Source organism: Brachypodium distachyon, chromosome 1 (assembly GCF_000005505.3).
Source record: "Brachypodium distachyon strain Bd21 chromosome 1, Brachypodium_distachyon_v3.0, whole genome shotgun sequence".
NCBI classification, from domain to species: Eukaryota; Viridiplantae; Streptophyta; class Magnoliopsida; order Poales; family Poaceae; genus Brachypodium; species Brachypodium distachyon.
This window is the reverse complement of record NC_016131.3, coordinates 42,490,118-42,512,109: the sequence shown is the minus strand read 5'-3', so window position 1 is coordinate 42,512,109 and position 21,992 is coordinate 42,490,118. Positions and strand designations below refer to the sequence as shown.

Below are 21,992 nucleotides of genomic sequence, written 5' to 3'. Positions count from 1 at the left end.
CCGTTCCTATCCACCCACTCGCATTTTGTTTCTTTTTGATAGAGAATCACCGGCACATTTCTCAGTACGCATGATACACGTACGAAATATTATACTCTACTCCGTTCTTCGGTAAGCAGCATCTATCAGTGCGCGCGAGCCACAGGAAGCGACGAACAAAAGCAATAGCACGGAGCCACTACGGCACCTCGCATATAATTGGGTGGTTGCCCTGGCCATGGTGCCGTAGAGACGAGAAGAACCATGTCACGCGGGAATGAGAAATCCTGAACTCTTCAGCGTGTTGATAGCACATTCCAAAGGATAGTGCATCTGCACTACCGTCGATCTTTCCATCCCATCCGCCACCCATGGCGTCGACGACCACCGCGGCCAGTGCTCCAGCAGTAGGCCCCATCCCGTTCAAGGACGTCAGCGACCTGGCCACGCCCGTACCTGCGGAGGCATCCTCTGAAGAAGAGCACAACGTCCTGGTCTCGGCGCTGCCGAGCAAGCTGGTGCCGGGAACCCAGCTGAAGCTCCGCTGCTACCAGGGCTTCTGGCTGCCGGAGCGCTTCGTGCCCGCGGCCGTCGGCCTCCAGCGCCGCTTCGCCCCCCGCCGCGACGACGTCATCATCGCCAGCCTGCCCAAGTGCGGCACCACGTGGCTCAACGCCCTGGCGTTCGCCACGATGGCGCGCCGCTCTTATTACCCCGGCGGCGGCAGCGATCACCCGCTCCTCCGCCTCACCCCGCACCAGTGCGTCCCTTTCCTGGACGCCCTCTTCGCCGGCGGCCGGGAAGCGCAGCTCGAGGTGATCCCGTCCCCGCGGCTCATGTACACGCACATGCCTCTCTCGATGCTGCCTGTGCACCGCGGCGGCTACAGGGTCGTATACATCTGCAGGGAACCCAAGGACATGGCCGTCTCCCTGTGGCACTTCCGCCGGAGCGCGCACCCGGAGCTCTCGTTCGCCGACACCGTCGAGTCCGTCTTCAGCGGCGGCAACACCTACGGCCCGTTCTGGGATCACATCCTCGGGTACTGGCGGGCGAGTCAGAGCGTGCTTTTCTTGAGGTACGAGGAGCTTCTGCGCGACCCGGCTGAGAACGTGAGGAAGCTCGCGCGGTTCGTTGGCCTGCCCTTCTCTGAGGCGGAGGAGGAGGCCGGTGTCGTGGGCGGCATCGTTGAGCTCTGTAGCCTCGAGAGCCTGAGGAGCCTTGAGGTGAACAAGAGGGGCTACATGGATGGACTCAACTTCCCGCGTAAGGCGCTGTTCAGGAAGGGCGTCCCCGGCGACTGGGTGAACCACATGGCGCCGGAGATGGCATGTCGCATGGACGAGATCGTCGGCGATAAGTTCAGCGGCTCGGGGCTCAGTTTCTACTGAAATCGGAAAAGCATTCCTGCGTGAAAAGTGTGATCTATAAAGTCGTTTTCCTCCAGCTCATGCAATTATTTTAAGAAAAACTTCTGCAATTGGATTAAAAGGTAAGATCGATCTTACAGCACAGTTACTGCTTACATGCTGGATTTCCAGCAGGGAAATCCAAGATTACTCCACATAACCATAAAAGATTTAAGTTTGCATGTAGGCCCTTAAACATGTGTAAAGCAAGGGCCGTAGACGTAGACGTGTCGTAATTCATTTCTTGGATCCCGAAGCTTCTCTGCTGTCTCCACCCTCCAATGGAGGTAACTGGACTTATTGCGATACATAGGAGGGAGTCACATAACCTCGAGGAGAAACGGAATCTGCCACCTTTCCAAGATTTCCAACCGCCGTCAGAAACCAAGAAATCTCGGACATGTTTTTGCTGCCGAAAAATGAAGCATGTGCCAGAAGATACGGAGGAAGAAGAATGTCACGATGTCAAAAGCTCCTAAAGCAACAACCCTAGATCTGAGTGGATATACAAAAGGGAAGGAGGGACCGAGCCCCTCTCCCACTTCCCTGACAGTGAGGCCAGTAGAGGAGATAGGGAGAGGAGGTGGCGGACGAAATAGTGAGGATTAGAGCACCTAAAATGTGTGTGTGTGAGAGAGATAGAGATATGATAGGTCACAAATTGTAAACTATTATTTTTTATTCCTAACAATTATTTTTCTGGATGTTATAATCAGCTAGAGTACGCCATCTTTGGGCTGCTTTCTGGCAAAGATGAGGCATTGCTGGTCCAGTTAGGCGTTGTCAGGCCATATCTCAAAAGCCCGCACCTTCTATAGATACTTGATTGGAAGAGAGGTAGATGCCAGAGAGTTAAAGCACTTCGTTGGAAGAAGCGTATAATGGTAAGTAAATCAATATTTCATCCTGAACTAAATAGGTCATGCTCAATGGTTTATCTAGAAAGTACATTTAAAGCGACCGAGGGCGTCTTCCCCATCTCGATTGCCGGGGCAGCAACTGGAGTGGAAGGAGCTTCGAAGTCACCCGGTCACACTCGTTCATGCTCTCTCAGGAAGTGATGTGGGGAGCAGCTTGATCCCTCCTCCGAGAAGGCATCCGACACTCAAACTTGATTTTTTTGTTTCGTTTATGAGCACACCCGCTTGATCTGACTCTACTAGTTCCGGATTCCTACTGTGATTGGCTAAAGTATTCTAATTTTTCTGTTAGTCATGTCCACATAGTGGAGAAACACTTGTTGTTCAACCCCGATTAAGGGCGTGAAATGGGCACACCTTATCATACTATTGTTTTCCTGGGAATAGCTTATGGATTGCCATCAGTTGCTTGCCAGTTTTGCATAGCATTCACTTGAGTACTCGAATCAAGGCTACGAAAGTTACTATTTACCTAGCATTTGGGTTTCAAATTGTCAATATGGAACTCATTTGTCTGATGAGATAGGGTACTCTGGATGATGTCTTCAAAATCAAGGTTACAACTTGAATGTTTGTTGTTCATTTTTTTCCAAAAGAAAATTTGACGGTTTCATAACATGTTTCCCTTAAAGTGGTAATAAAGTGTTACCTCACTTTAAACGCTCGTCTAGAAGCATCTTACATACCTTTTGTCTTTGTAAACACTTCTCTGGAAACGTCTCAAATATTTTAGCTGGAAATAAAGTGGTCTCCCTCTTTAGATGTTCGTCTAGATGTATCTCTTCATTCTACGTGCCTTTATCGATCGAGTTCTTAATCTACTGGATGGGTAGAAACAAGCGGAGCTGATTAGCATGTATATTCATATGAAGGTTATTTGCCGAGATAGCTCCTAGAAACATAAAAGAGCTGACGACAATGGATTAATGTAATTGTTTAGGATCTAAGGATGCACTGCCTTGTAATTAAGAGAGGAGAGTATATTTTTTTTTTCAAATTGTATTGATTCTTAAAGGGACATACGCAACTATTTTTGGATATGTTGGATGTGTGCAATGCACTAGACCAAAATGCCAAAAGTTGTTTATGATGTCTTTGAAATCAAGGTGGGATACCTCGTGCCGGTCATCCTTTCTCCTAAAATAATGGGACGGTTCCAACATATTCTATTTAAAGTGGTAATAAAGTACTCCCTCCGTTCCAGAATTTTTGTCTCAAATTTGCTCAAAAATGGATGTATCTATTCCTAAAAGGTGTCTAGATACATGTAAGATTTCGACAAGAATTATGGAACGGAGGTAATAGTATATATATCTCTTTAAAAACTCGTTTAGAAGCATCTTGCATATTTTGTAGGACATTAAGTATTGTCTTTCTTTAAACACTCTCACAAATTTTAGGTGGCATTTAATTTGTTCTTTTCTCTAAACGCTCGTATGGAAGCATCTTGCATTATGCATTCCATTACCAAGGTGTTTATGTAGCTGGGAACAAACAACTGATCAAGCCGAGAGATTAATGTGTATGTAAATACAAAAGGATTTTTGATGAGATCATTCCAAAAGTTAGGTAGAAAGAGTAATGAAAATTAACTTGATATAATGTTTAGTTGGTCATTTGGAATATTTAGTGGAAACAAAGTGTTTCCCCTCTTTAAATGCTAATAAGTATCTCCAATTATACATGCCATTCTCGATTTCTTGATCGGGCAGGAATAAGCAACTCAAGCAGATTGATTAATTGGTACTTATATTCATAAGACGAGTTTGGCCAACATGGCGTGATGGTACTTATACCAAGTTTAAAATTTCTTGGTTAGCACCGAAAGGAGCGATGCCTTGTCATTAGGAGAACACAAAATACTTACGGATTTGCTAAGTAGCAGTCGCCTGAGATTTTGATTTCTCAGTCGACGCGCCCCGCACCGTTGGATGGCCTTTTGAGATCCGCGTTAGGTCCTGTGGTGTCCCCCGTTTTGTTTCTTGTCTGGGTCGTGCGGGATTTGCGTGGCTAGGCTTTTTCTTTTTCTGTCGGGCCGCATGGGCCGCGCGCAGAAGGGAGGCGGAGGGTCTGCCTGTTTCTATTAACTGTCGCCACCTCCTCCGGTTCTCTGTGTTCTTTGTGGGGAGGAAGACGTCGTAGAGCTGCAGGGTCCCACCATCTTCGAGAAGGTTTTCGACGGCTGTATGGGTACGCCGCGGGACAAGACGTTTTTCCGGTGGCCAATTTTCTTTTGAATATCTGAAGTGAAAGCGGGGGGTGGGGGGCCGGGACGTGGCGAAGCGGTGGATGCCCGTGAAGCTCTCGAGGAAGACGGAAATTTCGTCGATGGCGGCGACGCCGTGGCGAAGCAACCAAGTAAGCTTACACAGACCCCCCCCCCTCCCCGGCGCGGCTCAGCGATTTGATGCCTGCGCCAGCGAGTTGCGCGCGTCCACCGGTGTTGTTTCCAAATCTCTCTCGCGCTGCAGTTTCTGTGCCCGTGTGTCGCAAACCCTAAGCTCTCCCACCGGCGGGGCTCCATGTGATTTGAGCTTCCGGGGGCGCTGGATCCTGTTTTTCAGTTCTATTTTTTTGATTTTAATCGAGATTTAAAGTGGGGATGGGGGGAGGGCGGCCGCGCGCCCTTGTGCTGATTGCGACATGGTTTGCAATGTCTGTTTCAGGGGACATTTTTGAGGGAGGCGTCCTTTTGGGCGGGCGCGGTCATGGAGTTAAGCTCGCCATCAAGCTCCTCAACGCCGGTAAGCAATCCAACCCCACACACACATTAGGCGGGGCTGTCATGTGCATATACATGCGCGTGGGGGGTTGAGTAGATACAAACAGCGCCCAGTAGTGACATGCATGTCGTTTTTTGCCGTTGGACGATCCACCATGCAGCTAGGGTTCTGTTTTTTTTTGTGTGGTTGGAGGTTTTTTGATGCTGTTACAATACAGGGAGGTGGGTGGAGGGTTTTTGATGTGATTTTTTTGGAGGGAAGTCTGATAGCAAAACCAAAACTAGACGATGCACTTTTTTTTTGTTTTTGCACATACTGATGTATAAGAGGAGATTCATGTCAAAACAAAAACATGAGGGAATGGTACAAACAGGTCCTTGTTGTGATTGAAGTCCTGGTTTTATTGTTCTGTTTTTTGATCCAAGTAACGTGTTTATGACTGACACATTCTGCGACCCTTATAGTTTCTTTTTTTTTGTTACCAGCACGGAAGTTTTTTCCCCAATAGATGTTGTTTGTGCTCTCATTGTAGGGTAATGTAAGAAAATCATTTTTTAGAATCAATTCATGGGGTACCCAAACAATAATAGCATGTTCATGAACGAAGCAGTACGTTGAAAAAAATTTCACCTTATGATTTTCAATAGGCCTGTGGTGGTGGTCCGTACCAGGATGAGTTGGGTTCTGAAGAGAGTGCTTCAGACATTTTTGGAAAATGCAGAGCACAGTTAATTTCAGATTCATCAGATGAAGAAGATTTGTTGATAAATGAAGTAAGAAGACACACTGTTTCCCCGCACCCCTTCGCTTGACTGTTTTTTATGCTGTATACCTTGATTTTTTCCAGGTTTGTTTTCTTGGGCAGATTACGGTTTATTTTTTTTCTTGTTTGCCCTCACCGCCGCACTATGCAGCTGGAAAAGCCCGATGATTCTGATGATCAACATGAGAAGTTCTTCAATGATGTTGCTACAATGGTTCGTGTGTTTGATTATTTTAATTTTGTAATAACTAACCTATCCTCTTTTTTTTTGGCGTTTAAAGCGCGTGTTTTGCAATACTGTCTATAACAATTAACCGTGTATTAGGTATTGAAGGGGCTTAAACGGAAGCGTCGGAGGAAGACTTTGCGCAAGGAAAGCACGAAGGTTTTTTTTCCAATTACTCTTTTTGCTCTTCTTTCTCTTTTTTTTTTATTCTTCTGTACGCTTCCAACTAAAAAAGATATCGGTGCATTGTTTTTCTTTTTTTTTCATACATCTTGTTGTGGAGCATTGTTTAATTTTTTTTGTTGTTTTGGTATCGTAGAGATCTAAGCTTGGAATTCATCTGGCTGGAGGCAAAGGAGATGAGATTGTCCCAAAGGCTTATAGCAGATGCAATGTTCATTACTTGCACCAAGTAATCAAAAAAATTTCTAATTGTGAAAGGAAATGCAACCTGATTAGAGCTGCAGGCTTTGGGAACATCCTAGAGTTCGACGGCTGCAGTGTACCAAGGTCTTTTGCTCAATGGATAGCTGACTGCACAAATGTGAAGAATGAAGAGGTTTGTCTTGGTCAGGAGAGAATCAAGCTGGGCGCACAGTATGTAGCTTCAATTGTCGGCATGCCATCTAGCGGGTTGAGGATTCAGACTAGTGGTGAAGAAGGCAAGATTTCTTTCCTTGCTTCAATTGGAATGGCAGAACTCCCTCCTATCTAGTTTTTTGGCAACAAAGTGATGATAGAAGATCTGCCAGATGATGTGTTTGTTACATATGTGCTGGTTGTTGTGCTGTCGACTTTCCTGTGTCCTACCTCCAGTACATTCCCTAGCACGAAATATCTTGGTGCCCTAGTAGAAGTTGACAAGATAGACACATAGACTGGTCACTACTCACACACGACTGGATGATCAACTGCATTCGGAAGGCTGCATATACAGCTTGGCAGTGAGTACCTTTTTTTTTGTCGTGTTTTTTTCATGTTTTATATGTTTTTCTAGGAGTTTTTTTCTCTTCCCTTTTTATATATGGGGTGGGGGGGGGGAGGGTGGGTTGTGATTTTTTCTGTGGGTTGCATGTGTTTTTTTGCACGTGCAGGTACGGTGTCTAGATCAATTCGATTTTGGTGAAATGGAAGTACCACAAACACTACCCGGAATAGTTGTGTGGAAAGGCGATATGATAGTTGAGTTCAGCAAACTAGTTATGCGTAATAATGGGATATATGGTCTCCTCCCGGTAAGAATTTTTTTGAAGTGCAGTTCTTTTTCTTTTGTTATCGGGGTTTATGTTTACGCGCTGTCCGAGTCTTTTTTTTTCTGGAGTATGTGCTTTATCCGCCATGCATCTGACAGGTCAAAGATGAAAAGAAAACTTGCTACACCAGTGTCCAGAAGAGAGGTACAAGAGCGCAGATAATGATGGAGTTGAAGGCTTATCTAGATTGTTCTGTGGGAGAATCCTTCCCTACGGAGGTAATTGCAATTGCAATATTTTTTCTGTATATAGCAATTTTTCATCCACAATTTTTTGTTCTTTGCAATTTGCAGATGCGTTTTCTGGGAAGGGGGGGGGGGTGTATTTGTTTCTTTTTTGTTGCCAGTACAGCTGCTATTTGTATCTACAACCGAAAAAACTGGGGTGCGTGCGGAACCGACTAATCACTTTGTTTTTTTCATTTTTCGCAGATTAAGGAAAGCATAGCTTCTATTTGTGATACATATATGGGAACCGAACATGAACAGTGCTGTGAAAAAGCAAAGGTTTTGTTGATGGACATTCTGACTAGCATGACAACTCGTTGCAATGTTAAAATCAAGGGAAACGAGGAACAACAAAATGTAAGCACTTCAATAATTTCGGGAGAAACTGAAGTACTCGGGAGTTCAGAGGAGGCATCCCACAATGGCAATACCGTATCTGAAAATAACAAAACTGTCGAGCCAGATGGGCAAAACAGTCAGGAAGCTAGCACTGAAGGTAATTTTTTAACTTTATATGCTTTTTTTTTATCTTTTTTTTAAAATGTGACCTCCGTGATTTCTCTAAATCAGGATGTAAATACAAAGTTACCAAAGAAGCATCACCGCTAATTCATGGAGCTGCAGCTACACAAGATGGGAAGGTGGTGGAACAGGCCCTTTTTTTTCCATTTGTGTGCATTATTTTCCTCTCCTTTTTTCTCCACTAACAATGTGCTTTTTCTGTAGGGATGGGAGGGCAGCCACGGAGCACATTTTGATGCTGACAATGCAAGAGGCATGCATGAAAACACAAATCACACACAAGCTAACTCATTGGGTAGTACGCACAAACAAATAGACGAACTGAATTTGCTTCAGAAATCAAATGCACCGGATAAACAAGGTGACTTGGAACGGGCATGTGCCGATGTTGTACAAATTACAAAGGTATGCAACAAGGTTTTCTGTTTTTCAACTTACGGAAATTTGCAACCGCAAATTACTGGAATTTTTGCAGCTGCAATGTCTGCTAATCGCAAGTGCAAGTCTATAATCGCACCCGCAATTTTCTTTTTTGTGTTGCAAGTATGTGTTAATTAAATAACAAAAGGCAGTGCAGTACATACATATAACATGTGCGGTTTTTTGTTTTTTTGAAATTTCTTTTTTGAGTTTTTTTTTGTGTAGGCTAAGAATCAGTGCAAAGAAACACCCCACCCAGCCGACAACGACCATGGCACAACTTTGAGTGATCAAATTATTGAACAAGTTCAGAAAACCAAGGAATCAGTGCCAATTTCATTGAATGCAGCAGAGAAACCAGAGATACGACCTGACATAGTGAGTTTATTTTTTATTTTTTCACAAAGCATACCAATGTTTGTATGATTTTTTGTTTTGTTTTCGACGCAGTGTTAGAGGAATGTTGTTTTGTTCCTTTTTGTTTTGTGCAGGGCAAAAGAAAATTAAACCCAACATCAAGCATAGAAAGCGCAAGCCTGAACTACATGCTCGTTGATGCTTCGCTATTAACTGAAGTCAACGCAGGAGATGCGACTACAGAACCTTTTGAAGTAACAAGCAATAGGAGAGTTAGCGAAATATTGCAGAAAATTAAGAAACCAAATGAAACTGCGAGCATTCTCCAGAGTATGTCAAAACAACTACCCAACCAAGCACGCGATTCAACCCTACCTCCTGTAAGTTTTATTAGTTTCTTTTTTTTAATCAGTCGTTAGAGGAATGGTTTTATGCATGCATGTGTTTTTGTGTTTACTGTACAACCTTTTAATGTTTTTTTTGTCTGCATGCGCCTAACAACGTCATAGGACATAACAGCTGAAGCTAAGGAAACAAACAATATATGCACTGCTGCAGGTTATGTTTTTTTATTTTTGCTCCTTCCCTTTTAACATTGAAACTTGTATACATTTTTTAATATTTTTGTTGTTTTTACTGCCATAGTAATTCTCACACAAGTACTCTTTTTTTCCAGGATATGCATCGACAAGATTTAATGTGGACCAAGCACTAAACAACACCAGTATGGCAGCCATAGGTTTGTGTACATCTTTGTGAGTTAAACCTTTTTTCCCCAGCGGTCTTATTTCATTTGTGGTTTTTTTTGTTAAAATTCAAACATTGCCATTAGCGGAAGCGTACCTAGACAGTGATACAAAATCAGACACAAAGAAATATTCAAAATATGACGAAGCATTCAGAGCTGTAAACGACTGGACAGAGGCAGATTTTTGTGATGAAATTTTAGATGAGAGGAGGGGTAACAACAACAAGGTACATGAACACCTATTTGAATAGGATCCTAACAGCGGGGAATAAAAATCTTCCTTTGTGCCACGTTTTTATGTTCTTGCCTTTTTTCCAACAGGAGAATATTGATCCTTTGGCAAGTTATTACGCAAGCCCAGCATACCAGGTTTTTATTTTTGGGTTACTAAACATTTTTCTGTTCGTCACATATTTTGTTTTTCATATGTTTTAAGTAAAGTTGACAATATACAATGCTTGGGTTCACATGATTGTTTTTTGTATTCCCTTTTTACAAATATCTCGATTTGAAATCCTATGTCATTTTTTTTTGCTTTTTTACTTTTCCACTTTCTGAGTTTTAAAAAAAGTAACAACAAACACCATTTTTTTTCTTTTTGCATTTTTTCATTCGCCCCCCTGCACTGTGTGTTTCTCAGATTTTCTTTTTTTATAATTTTTGTAGGCTAGGATGGCTACATACGGTCCCCAACCACAGCTGCGAGAATCTGATATTCAATGTGCTCAAAAACAAGCCAGCAATGATAATTGTAGTTGCACATACACGATCTCTCCAATCAGGCCCAGGAACTTGATAGATCGTATGGTATGTGATATTATTATTTTTCAGCAGTTTTGTGCATACTTTCCATTTTTTTCGTGTTTTTTTTGTTTTAATACGTGATACCCTCACAGATCTTTTGTTTTATTACGTAATACTTCCACACATCCTGGTACAGGAATCTGCTGTTACAATAAGAGGGAGCGACAACAAAGAATTTCACGAAGACATAAGAGAGAATCCCATTTACATTGAGGTTCTGTTTTTTTTTCCATACTGTAAGTAGTTTTAATTATTATTTTTGTCCACTCCCTTTTTCTAACCGAAAATCTGCCACCAACAGGACTCGCCAGAGCTAGAAGTACTTGATGAGGAAAGCTATTCAAAACAACTTCACCAAATATAAACGCAAGGGAAACTGAAAAGAACAAATACAAAGGTTAAACAGCCAACACCTTTTCAAATATTTTTTAGTTTGCATTTTTTTTCCAATGTTCAAATGATTAAAACAGCTGCCGGTCGCAAGTATGTCATACACTCCCCCCCCTCCCCCGCAATAATGTGTCGTCTTAGTAATTGTCGTGTTTTTCTATGTTTTTTTTGTTGACAGCTTGTATCAAGCATTCATCCTCTAGGAGAGAACAAATTCAGAGACAATTGCAATATGCTAACCAACAAAACAGATCATATGTACAAGCAAATATCAAAAAAAGAGTTCTGCAACCAAGCAAGTGGGTATGTTCACCTTATGACACAGGGAAAGTTAATGTGAGGAACGAGGAAGCAAGGATCTATCAATGCATTATGTCACTTGGGGCCAGCAGAGATTATATGTAGTAAGAATACACAACACATGTTCTTTTTTTTACTACTCTCCATCTGTTTTCAATTACTACCGCATTTCCTTATTTTTTTTTGGCGGCAACTACATTTTTTCCTAAATCAATCGCAACTGTAAGTACCCGTTTTACAACTGCAAGCGCAAGTGCAAGTTTTGCAAGCGCAACTGCAAGTTTAAGGGAATAACAACCGCAATTTTTTGTTTTTCCAAGATTTTGCAACTGCAAATTACAAGGAACTTGCAGCTGCAATGTCTGCTAATCGCAACTGCAAGTTTGTAATCACACCCGCAATTTTTTTAGTTGTGTATTTTTGTTGCAACTGCAAGTTTTAGGGAATAACAACCGCAAATTTTTTTGTTTTTCCAAGATTTTCTTTGCAACTGCAAATTACAAGGAGCTTGCAGATGCAATGTCTGCTAATCGCAACTGCAAGTCTATAATCACACCCGCAATTTTTCTTTTCTGTTTATTTTTTTGTTGCAACTGCAAGTTTTGGGGAATAACAGTTGCAGTTGCAAGTTTCAAAACATTTGCAGGATTTTTGGGAAAGGCAAGAACTGTAAGTACCCGTTTTCCCCCTACCACCACACAACTGTAAGTGCAAGCGCAAATTGCAAGTGCAACTACAAGTTTTAAGGGAATAACTTCTGCATCTTTTGTGATCCAAAATTGTTACAAGGAACTTGCAGTTGCAATGTCTGCTAATTGCAAGTGCAAGTCTCTAATCTATAATCGCACCCTGCAATTTTTTTTTTGTGTATTTGTTGCAACTGCAATTTTTAGGGGGAATAACAGTTGCAATATACATTACTTTTTTTTTATGATTCAATTGCAACTGCAAGTTACAGTTATAACAGTCGCAATATCTGTTTTTTTTACAACCGGAAATGTGTAATCACTCTTTTGTTTTTGTTTTACTGTACAGCAGTGCACACACACACCCCGCGCCCCTACGTGCATAGCAGAGTTGCAACTGCAATTTCTAGTAGTTCTTGCCTCAAAACCACAATTTTTTCTCGGTTATTTTGCACCTGCAAGTATATTTTTTTTTGTTGCAACTACAAGTTCGGATATAACAATCGCAATATCTGTTACTTTTTGCAAGTGCTCTTTTTGTTGCAATTGCATTTTTCAGGTGGGAATGAAAACTACAACCCATACTTTTCTTTTTCATGTAGCTTTTTTGTCAATAAGACACATGCAGATTACTGAACTACTATCTTTTTTTTTTGGCAGCCGAATAGCAATTTTCTTTGACAAGGTTAGGGTGACCTTCAAGACTTACGCTGAATCGTTTAGGAATGAGGGGTGGGTTCAAGGATATGTGCTTAATTCCTTTTGTCGCAAGTTGTTTAGAGACAATCACCCAAGGGACTCACTCAAACATTTCTTCTTCCACACTATGAGTGTAAGTTGAAATTGTAGTTTTTCCTATTTTTACTTCAGCAGGCCTCTATTTTTTTGTGTTTATGTAGGTGCAACATTGTTCATTACAAGTTAAATGCAGGAATATTTTTTAGAGAAATACACAACTCAATCTAAGAAGGAGAAAATGAAAGAATGTGTAATGAATGCTTTTGAAGGAGCAGGGTCAGCGATGACACTGCATCTCAGCAATATGGTGATGTCTTTTTTTGTTTCTTGTGTTTTTTGCAATCTTTTGTGTCCGTGGTATCAACAATATTTTTTTTGTCTTACACGCACACTCTCCCTTCTTTTCTGTTTTCTTTTTGCAGCTATACTTCCCCAGCTTACACATGCAGCACTGGTTTTTATTCATTGTTGACTTGAGGGATGAGAAGTATATCTTCTTGGATTCTTTGTTTGCCCTGACAGTATCTTACATAAGGAAACTTCACATCTACTGGTAACTTATTTTTGCTTTTCTTAACAATTTTTTTTTAAAATTCCATATTGTTTCCCGTGCTTTTTTTTTCGAGTGTGCTGATGAAAAAAAACACTACCATTGTCTTTTGTTGTGCAGATTAAAAAATTTACACAAGCATGGCACGATTGTGGGCTCCCAAGCCAAAGGTTTGATGAGTATGGGATATTATATTCTAGAGTTCCAAAACAAAATAATGGGTTAGTGATTGTTTTTATTTCTTTTTTTCCATATAAGTAATCAATTGTGTATTTATTTTTTCGAAAAACACACTTAACGTATGATTTCTGCGGGACACTCATTTGAAGTGACCTTTTTTTTCCATCATCAGGCATGATTGCGGGATTTTCGTGATGAAATTCATGGAGCAGTGGGATCCGAGGAACCAACCATCATGCGCTTTCTCTAAAGATGATATCCCAAGTATTAGAGTCAAAATTTGCAATGAAATTATGTTCAGCAAACACAATGTTCAAGAAGATGCAAAGCATTTTATCTGGAACTTCAATCCGGCAGTAAGCACTTATGTTTTCATATGTGTTTTTTTCTTTTTTTTCAACCCACTAAGTTTCTTTTTTGGCTTTGTTTAATTCTTGCTGTTTTACCTCTTTTTCTTTGGGTGCAGATGTACATTCCAGGGAGCCAATGATTTTTTTTGGGGGGAGCAAACTATATGCACCATTTGTGCATTGGAGATACAAGGAATTAGGATCTACAGTTTCCACTCTTCACAGCAGATCGGAGGAACGTTGACACACACAAGATGTAGTTGAACAGATATTAGTTTTTTTTTTACTTCTTCAGGGTGCACCAGTTGTACATACAATGTGCCTGCATGTGGGACAAGCTACAGCGTACTGATAGTGTTTTTTTTTTCATTTTTTGAACAATGTGTGCAAACATGACAGCGAGGGGGGTGGCTTATAATGTGGTCTTAAGATATAGTACAAAAACATATGATAATGTGTGTGTGGTGTTCTTTTTTGCTCTCTTTTTTTGCGATTTCTATGTGATGTCATTTTTTTTATATTCATGTTTTCATTGCGCAATAGAATATATGCCAATTTTATTAAATTCCGGATTTTTTTGCAGTGTCTGTTAATTTCTACAATCGAAAGGGGGGGGGGGTTGTGGGGGGGCGAGTGTGTTCTACCATGCTTATGTCTATATTTTTTTCATACAGGGATAGTGAAGCATAAAGCAGTGAGTTCTAAGCAAGCAAGGACGATATTTCATCAATATTGTGGACAGGAAAGATACAGTAACAACATAAATAAGGAATGGATGGTATGTTTTTTTTTCTTTCTGCATTCCTTTTCCTGCTGTAGAAAAAGAAAGGTACTAACAAAAGAGAAACAACATAAATTTGTCCGCTAACTGTAATGACAATAATTAAAAAGCAATTGTACGCACACACACACAAGTTGTCTGTGCAATTGTATCTATAAATTGTCATGAAAAATCTTTTTTTGATACGTTCATCTAGCCTACTTGTTTGTTTTGCTTCCGAGTTTGAGTAAGTAGCATGCTCTCAAGAGCTTTCTGCGTGGGCTTCCTGATCCTGGGGGATTGGACGTCACGTGGGGGTAACGGAGATGACACATCTTTGTCGGCACCCTTATGTGTAGCTGGCTTATCGCTATTGGTCTTGGACTTCTCCCCTGTGCTTTTCGTTTCTGTCTTGCTGCTGGTGCGTTTGTTTGTGCTTGACATAGCAATCTTCCGCTTCTTCGCGGCTATCTGACTGGACTGAGCAGACCCACTTGCATTTTTTGTTTTTTGTAATTGCAAAATGGTGAGGATCCCAAAATCTACAGTATTTCAAATATAAAAAGAGCAAACGACTAGAGGAAAGAACACCCAGACAAAATCAAGTCTATAATTACAGTACCTGGCTTAGTTTTCCTGCCTCCTTTCGGTTTTTGCAACGATTCCTTATCAATTGCTAATTTCTTGCATGTCTTTATGTTGTGATCATGTTCACCGCAGTGGCTGCAAGTAATTCGTTGCTTTGTGAAAATTTCCTCAACAATAGTTTTCTGTCGCCCTGCCACTTTAGGACGGCCTTTAGATTTAGCTATGTCAGGCTCTTTGTACATGTCTTCGGGACCATGACCTGCTGTGCTATTCTCAGGGAATGTTTCTCCAGGGGGTTGCTCATCCACATCATGATGTGTTGTATGCGTCTGCTTGTGCTTGTCGTGTGCTTCCTTTCTGATTTCATTAATTTTCCCGCATAGCTTTGTGCCCTTGTTTAGCAAGTTTGTATATGTTTCTGTCAATTGGCATGCATTTGCAGCAAGATCTGTCATCTTCTTCGATAAAATGCTGTACCTGAAATGACTGTTTTCTGTCGTTAGTTCAAATGGCACATTGTACTGCTTGTCACGTGCTTCTACATTTTCTGCCCGCCTCCACCTTTGAATATAATATTTCTCAGGCAAAACTAAAATATTGAGATGTAATAGAACTTTCAAAGCATGACAGCACAACATGACATCTTTTTGAAATCTAGCACAAATGCAAGATATGTCCTCATTCGCCCAGTCAACCATGACCATGAACTTCCTTTCTCTGAAATCCAACTCTGCAAGCATACTAGATTTCTAAACTTGATAACTGACATTTTTTTCAATCTCTTCAACATGGACTTGTTGTGTCATCTTCAGCTGTTTCTGGAACTTGTAAAAAATGTTCCTGTTGTACAGTTTTGCAGCTTGTAACTCAAGTTCAGAGCCTGCCCACAAAATTGGTTTTGTAGTTCTTGTTTTTGAATCCTGCTCTCTTTCTTTCTCAACTATGCTCTCAGAAATTCTCTGATATTCACCAAGGAAGCTGATAATGCTATATGTTGAGCCCACATTATCTTTGAAAATAGCATTTGTGCCCTCACTCCTGGCTGTTGAGTGTATAAAGGGGAAAAATCCTTCTTGAAATAGACAGGAACAAAGTTTTTTCTGATCTCCCACATGTGCTGAAAGTATTTGATGTTCTCAACTTTGTATTTTCTCATCATCGCTGGCAGAGCGCCTCAAACTCCTCCTCTATTTGAGATTTGTTAATGATGTCGTCAAACTCAATGTGCAGTGTTCGTCTTGTTGCAAAACACCTGGCACATTTTTCTTCCGCTTTCTTCTTTATGTGGAATAGGCAGTTTCTATGCTTTGTTTGTGTGAACACATTAGGAATCGCCTGCTTCATTGCAACATCTTGATCAGTGATGATCGTTAATGGCATCTTCCCACCCATGCATTGCAAGAACTCTTCAAAAAGCCATGTGAAGGTCTCCACAATCTCATTCTGAAGGATTGCACAGGCAAATAGGCAGTTGTTTGCATGCCCAGTGATCCCAACAAAAGGTGCAAACAGAAGATTATACTTGTTAGTCTTGTATGTGGTACCAAAACTGATACAATCACCATACAAGTCGTAAAATTTCCTACAATTTCCATTTGCCCAAAAAATATTCTGTACTTTATGTTCATCATCTACCCGGAAGGCATAGTAGAAGCGGGGGTCTTCCATCTGCCTTTTCCTGAAGAATTCTATGACCATCATCATATCATTTTGGTTGCTTTCATTGCGTATGGCTGTTCTATAGTTGCTAACATCTTTTTTGGTGTACGGGAGAGCTGACATTCCGCCTCTGAAACCAGCAAGGATAGCCATTATTTTCCTGCTAGGGAGCTTCACTGAGTTCATAGTTCTGATCAATAATTTTTCTTCTTCTGTCATGTGTTTGTGAGACCTCAGGAATTTAGCTTCACCCGGAGGGCTTAAAGCATGATTGTGCTGCAACTCGATATTGGTGACAACCCATTTATCCTCTTTTAGTGTCACCACCATTGTCGCATGGCAGTCTGTGATCTCTATTGTGTTTTTATTCCTTGGCTTCTTGATCTGTGCATCACAAGACACCCCAGACTTGTTGTTTTTCTTCCTATTATGTTCTCTTCTTTTTCTTCTTTCCTCAAGAATTTCTTTACCAACAATCTTGCCTGCCCTGTTGCATCTGTATGTGCATCTTGTTGTTTTACTGTCAACTGCACCTCTGCAATGATAGTTACCTGCTTTCTTCGCAGAAAATCCAACAATGCTTGCGTACGTGTTGTAGAATGCAAAAGCCTCAGCATCACTGCAGAACGACATATTGATGTGCGGTACATGTTGGCCTCGGACTTCCTGGCTGCATGATTGAGATGCAAGGACAGTTTCATTCTTCAGGTAATTCTCAATATCTTCCCTACTAAGATGCTCAACTACAGGAGGATCACCCACTGCCTGCTGCTTTTCATATCTGTGTGTCTGTCCAGTAGCTTGTTGCTGCACCCCATTTGTGATAACAGACAAATTTTCTGAGTCAATGGATCTGTCTGCACAGGGAGTACCCACATGTTGTGCCTTATTTGCCATGACTGACAAATTCTCACAAGCAATGGACACAGGCTGTGTGTTGTCATTGTAGTCTTCACTATCGAAAGCAGCATCATCATATACTCTTTGTTCTAGCTCATCATCGTCACCATCATCTGGTTCTTCGGAATAATCATCACGCCCATCTCTTCCGGTTATCATAAACATCTTGTTCTGAAAAAAGTTGGAGCATGTTAGTTGCATGTGTTTTAAGCCTTTTTTGTGCTTATATTTTAGTGTTTTTTTTCAAATACGATCATTTCATATTTTTTTTTACAGTACGTTGAACTTAAATAAGTTACCTCAAAGTCCATAGGGTCATTAATCATTTGCTTATATTGTGGGTTGAAAGGTTGCTGCAGCATCTGAGTAAATGATCCATATGCAGGTTGCTCAACACCAGCAGTGCCAGCCAATACAACAGAAGCATCATCATCAAACATCTGCTAGTTAGGAAATTCAAACAAGGATAAATTGGTACGTCTGTTTATTTTTCTCTTTTTTAAATGACTACCAGTAAACTTTCTTTTTTGTGTGCCAAAGGCAAACTTTGAGTGTTTGATGGATCCGCACCTCTGTTTGTATCTACGTCGGCATGTATGGATCCACAAACTCATGCTCATCAACCTGCTCATCGCCTGCGATTGCACTGCATTTTTCTGTTCCTGCATGTCGTATGCATGTTGTATGCAAATTCTGTCAGAATACAGTAATTACTTGTCAGGACACTTTTTTTCTTTGGGGTTTTTTTTCCAAGATATCTTTGTTATGTATTAAACAGATTATGTCATAGGTTTCAAGGGAGTGGTATGGCACAGATAAAGAGCCAATTCAAAAAAAAAACTGCCCGTATGAATCTATACATTCAAAAAGCCATAAACAATCAACCTGAGACGTTTTTTGCAGAGAAGGGAACCTATCTTGTCCCAACAAGAAACCACCATACGTGTCCATGATTCCTGCATGTTCATAACCACATTAAGGATTCACTTCAATTATTCTCACCTTTTCCTTTTTCTTTTTTCTGGTTGCATGTTCCAGATATAGGTTTCAAAGAACATACACATCGAGGGGGGGGGGGGGAGGGGGAGAGGTGGATAAATAAACAGTTCGTTCAAGCTATTCGCCTGGGAGATCGGGGTGGAGCGAAGAAGAGTTTTCTGCTTACCCTGGTATGTATCTCCTGGCTGCATTGCCCCAACCTGGACGCGCCCTCCTTTTCTGGATCTGGAGTTATGCCTTGTGGCAAAAGGCTTCTTTTTGTTTCTCAGATCGGGAAAGGGAGATTGCCACCCTGCATGATTCTGTGTGTTCGTTTTGCTTTTCTGGGTTCCTGCCTTGGGCAGAAAGATAGTCGAGTTCTTGTGTATCAGGAGCAGACGGCCAAAAGGGAGTTTCTGCGGCGTGGGACTGGACCGTAAGAGGGTTTTGTCCTTGTGAAGTTTGGGCTTTAAGGCCCAGGGGAAAAATATGGTTCCCAGGACACAAGAAAACGGAAATAACACAACAAAAGCCCAGAAACACAACAAAAGCCCACGAACACAACAAAACCTAACAGGCTGAGGCCGAGGGGGGATCGACTGTGACTTTGATCTGTCTCAGTCGACAGGGCGCGGGGGGGTAGGAGGAACGATCGTTTCTGTGCTTTCTACGGACGGACAAGCATCGACTGAGACAAAACGAGTCTCAGTCAACTGAGCCCAAGGCAGACCCAAATACTTACCATTTGTTCTTGATATTTTGAGACTGGATACGCGGAATCCTAGAATACGCAAGCCAACTACTTTTAGACCCTTGCGGTATCCTAGCCAAATGCGTAAAGCTAGGCTGTCTAGGCGATGTCTTCAAAATCAAGGTGGACAGCTTCATCCTTTATTAGTGTTTCTTCTAAGAAAACGCGACGGTTTCAACATGTTCTGATTAAATTGGAAATAAAATGTCACCTCTCTTCAAATGCTCGTCTAGAAGCCTCTTGCATATTTCGTGTGCAAATTAGGTGTTTTATCTTTCTAAACACTTGTCTAGAAACATCTTGCGTGTTTTAGGTAAAAATAAAGCGTTCTCGCTCTTTGGATAATCATCTTGTGGTATCTTTCGTTCTACATGCCACCATTCTTAAAAATAATCTACTGGCTGGGCACAAACAACTCAAGCGGAGAGATTAATGAGCTTATGCATATGAAGGTTGTTTGTCGAGGTAATTCCCATAAATGTAAAAGAGGTTAACGACAATGGACGTGATGGTGTTTAGGTGGAACGTAAAAATAAAGTGATCTCTCTGTATATAATGTACAACCAAGCATCTCTATCATCAAGATGCTATCTTTTGTCTAGAATGCATGATCTGTGCACCATACCATTTCAGCAATAGTTTCATATGGAAAATTATCTTCCCGTGAAACCGTTGGTTAAACACAACACACACACACACATCTAATGAGACATCAAGTTTCGATGCACACCAAAAACAACACATGTAGAGCATAATATACATGAAGGGAAATACGAAGATAAAACAAAAACAGGGCAACAAGGAGGCACGCACAACAGGGAGTACTATGCGAAGCCAGGCGTGAGCCCGAAACACATGAAAGTTGAAAGTTGAAAGTTGAAAGTTGAAAGTTCCCCCTTTAACGTTTCTTGCCAGTTTCGCTCTTTGCTTCCGTTACGAATAGCCCCTTCACTTTTCACCAGCAACTCCTCTCTTTAACGTTAAGATGAGAAGCCAGCACCAGGTTTTCCTCCCTGCTTACATATACAGGCAGAAACCAACAAGACACGCGAACCATATAGAAAGATCAGGACACAGGAACAGACAAAACCCGACGAGTACATATAGACATACTGGCGTAGGACATCAAAGCACCAGTGCTTGCTTACTCACTTGTCCATCAGACCATCACGCACGCAAGATCGACGCGACGCGAGATGGACATGACGCGGTACTTCGCGTGCCACCAGCAGTGGATCGCGGGGCAGGAGGCGGGGCTCGGTGAGCTCACAGCGGCGGCCGCTAATGCCGCCGCGAGGCGCGCCACGGAAGCGGAGCTGAGGGCGGTGGTGGAGAGGTGCCTGCGTGGCTACGAGGAGTACGCCACAACACGTCGTGCCATGGCGCCCGAGGACGGCGCGGCCTTCTTCGCCCCTCCATGGTGCACGACGTTCGAGAAAGCCGTGCTCTGGCTCGGGGGTTGCCGGCCGTCGCTCTCCATCCGGCTGCTCTATTGCGTCTCCAGTGAAGGCCTGGAGGCGCAGCTCCAGGAGTTCCTTAGCGGCCATGGGCGCGCGGGAGGCGACGACATGATCAGGCCGACTGGATCGGGTCTCCTTGGGATCAATGCTATGCAGCTGGAACAAATCAACAACCTCCACGGTCGGACGATCCATGAGGAGGGAATCCTGTCGGAGCGGCTCGCGAGCCTACAGGAGAAAATCGCTGACCGCCCGCTGCTCCCGATCGTCCGGGAGCGCGAGCAGGAGCGCGCCAGGGCGGCGGCATTACCCCGCGGCAGCGCTAGCAGCAACGGCTTAGTTGGGCGGTTCGCGGCAATGGGATTAGCTGGAGTTGACGCCGAGGTGGACGCTGCCATGGAGAGCTACACGGCTGGGCTGGCCAAGCTGCTGGAGGAAGCAGACCAGCTGCGCCTGTCAACGACGAGGGAGCTGGCGACGGAGATCCTGACGCCGCGGCAGGCGGTGGAGATGCTGGCGGCAGCCAAGCAGCTGCACCTCTCCATCTGCGATTGGAGCCGCCGGAAGGAAGGTGCCCAGAGCGCGCTCCTGCCGCCTGCAGCGACGGCCAGCTCCAGCTCCTCCGGCCGCCCGAACGCGTGATCGGTTCGTCATCCATCGGTCACCTAGCTGCTTGCAACTTGTAGTGTTAGATAACCTGAATAATCCGGCCGTCTAGTCGGAAATTGTTTCCTCTTTCATGTACTGTCGTGGTTTCTGTGATTTGCCTGTAAAAACTGCATGCAGTTGTGTGAACCGTAATTACTTTCCTATGTGCCCAGAGCGCGCTCCTGCCGCCTGCAGCGACGGCCAGCTCCTCCGGCCGCCCGAACGCGTGATCGGTTCGTCATCCATCGGTCACCTAGCTGCTTGCAACTTCTGGTGTTAGATAACCTGAATAATCCGGCCGTAGTGTCTAGTCGGAAATGGTTTCTTCTTTCATGTACTGTCGTGGTTTCATGTACTGTCGTGGTTTCTGTCGTGTGTTCCGTAACTAGTTTCCTATGTGCTTGCTTGTGTGCGTTCCATAGCCCAGTTTCGTCATGTATTGACATTTTCATGTTTGTTTCGTGCGCCGCGGGCTTATATAGCTTTCATATTCATTGAAATTCTTAAGAGAGGAAATGCTGAAACGGACACTAATCTATAGCGGCATTGTGGGTCGGCTCATGGTGGACGCAAGCCGAGCTCACCGCGAGCTGGCTCAGCCAGACTGGGCCCGGAGGGCAGACGAGCCGCTTCACCCTAAGGATTTTACTTTTATGCAGAACACTGTACAAAAAGATTCAAGAAGGAATCCGGGACAAAGAAA

The 21,992-nt window shown here is 42.8% G+C and overlaps 2 protein-coding genes and 1 pseudogene across 2 annotated transcripts; 2 read left to right on the top strand and 1 right to left on the bottom strand.

Annotated features, from left to right (window-relative positions):
* Positions 1–2,089, top strand: LOC100846163 (cytosolic sulfotransferase 8). Its single transcript, XM_003560803.4, has 2 exons — positions 1–1,471; positions 1,576–2,089. The coding sequence occupies exon 1, from the start codon at positions 351–353 to the stop codon at positions 1,368–1,370; it is 1,020 nt and encodes a 339-aa protein (XP_003560851.1). The 5' UTR covers positions 1–350; the 3' UTR covers positions 1,371–1,471; positions 1,576–2,089.
* Positions 2,090–14,518: 12,429 nt separating this feature from the next.
* LOC112270187 lies at positions 14,519–18,642 on the bottom strand (annotated as a pseudogene).
* A 1,605-nt stretch (positions 18,643–20,247) lies between these two features.
* Positions 20,248–21,701, top strand: LOC100845860 (protein DOG1-like 3). Its single transcript, XM_003560802.4, has one exon. It carries the CDS (start codon positions 20,378–20,380, stop codon positions 21,281–21,283), a length of 906 nt encoding a protein of 301 aa, XP_003560850.1. The 5' UTR covers positions 20,248–20,377; the 3' UTR covers positions 21,284–21,701.
* Positions 21,702–21,992: the final 291 nt, after the last annotated feature.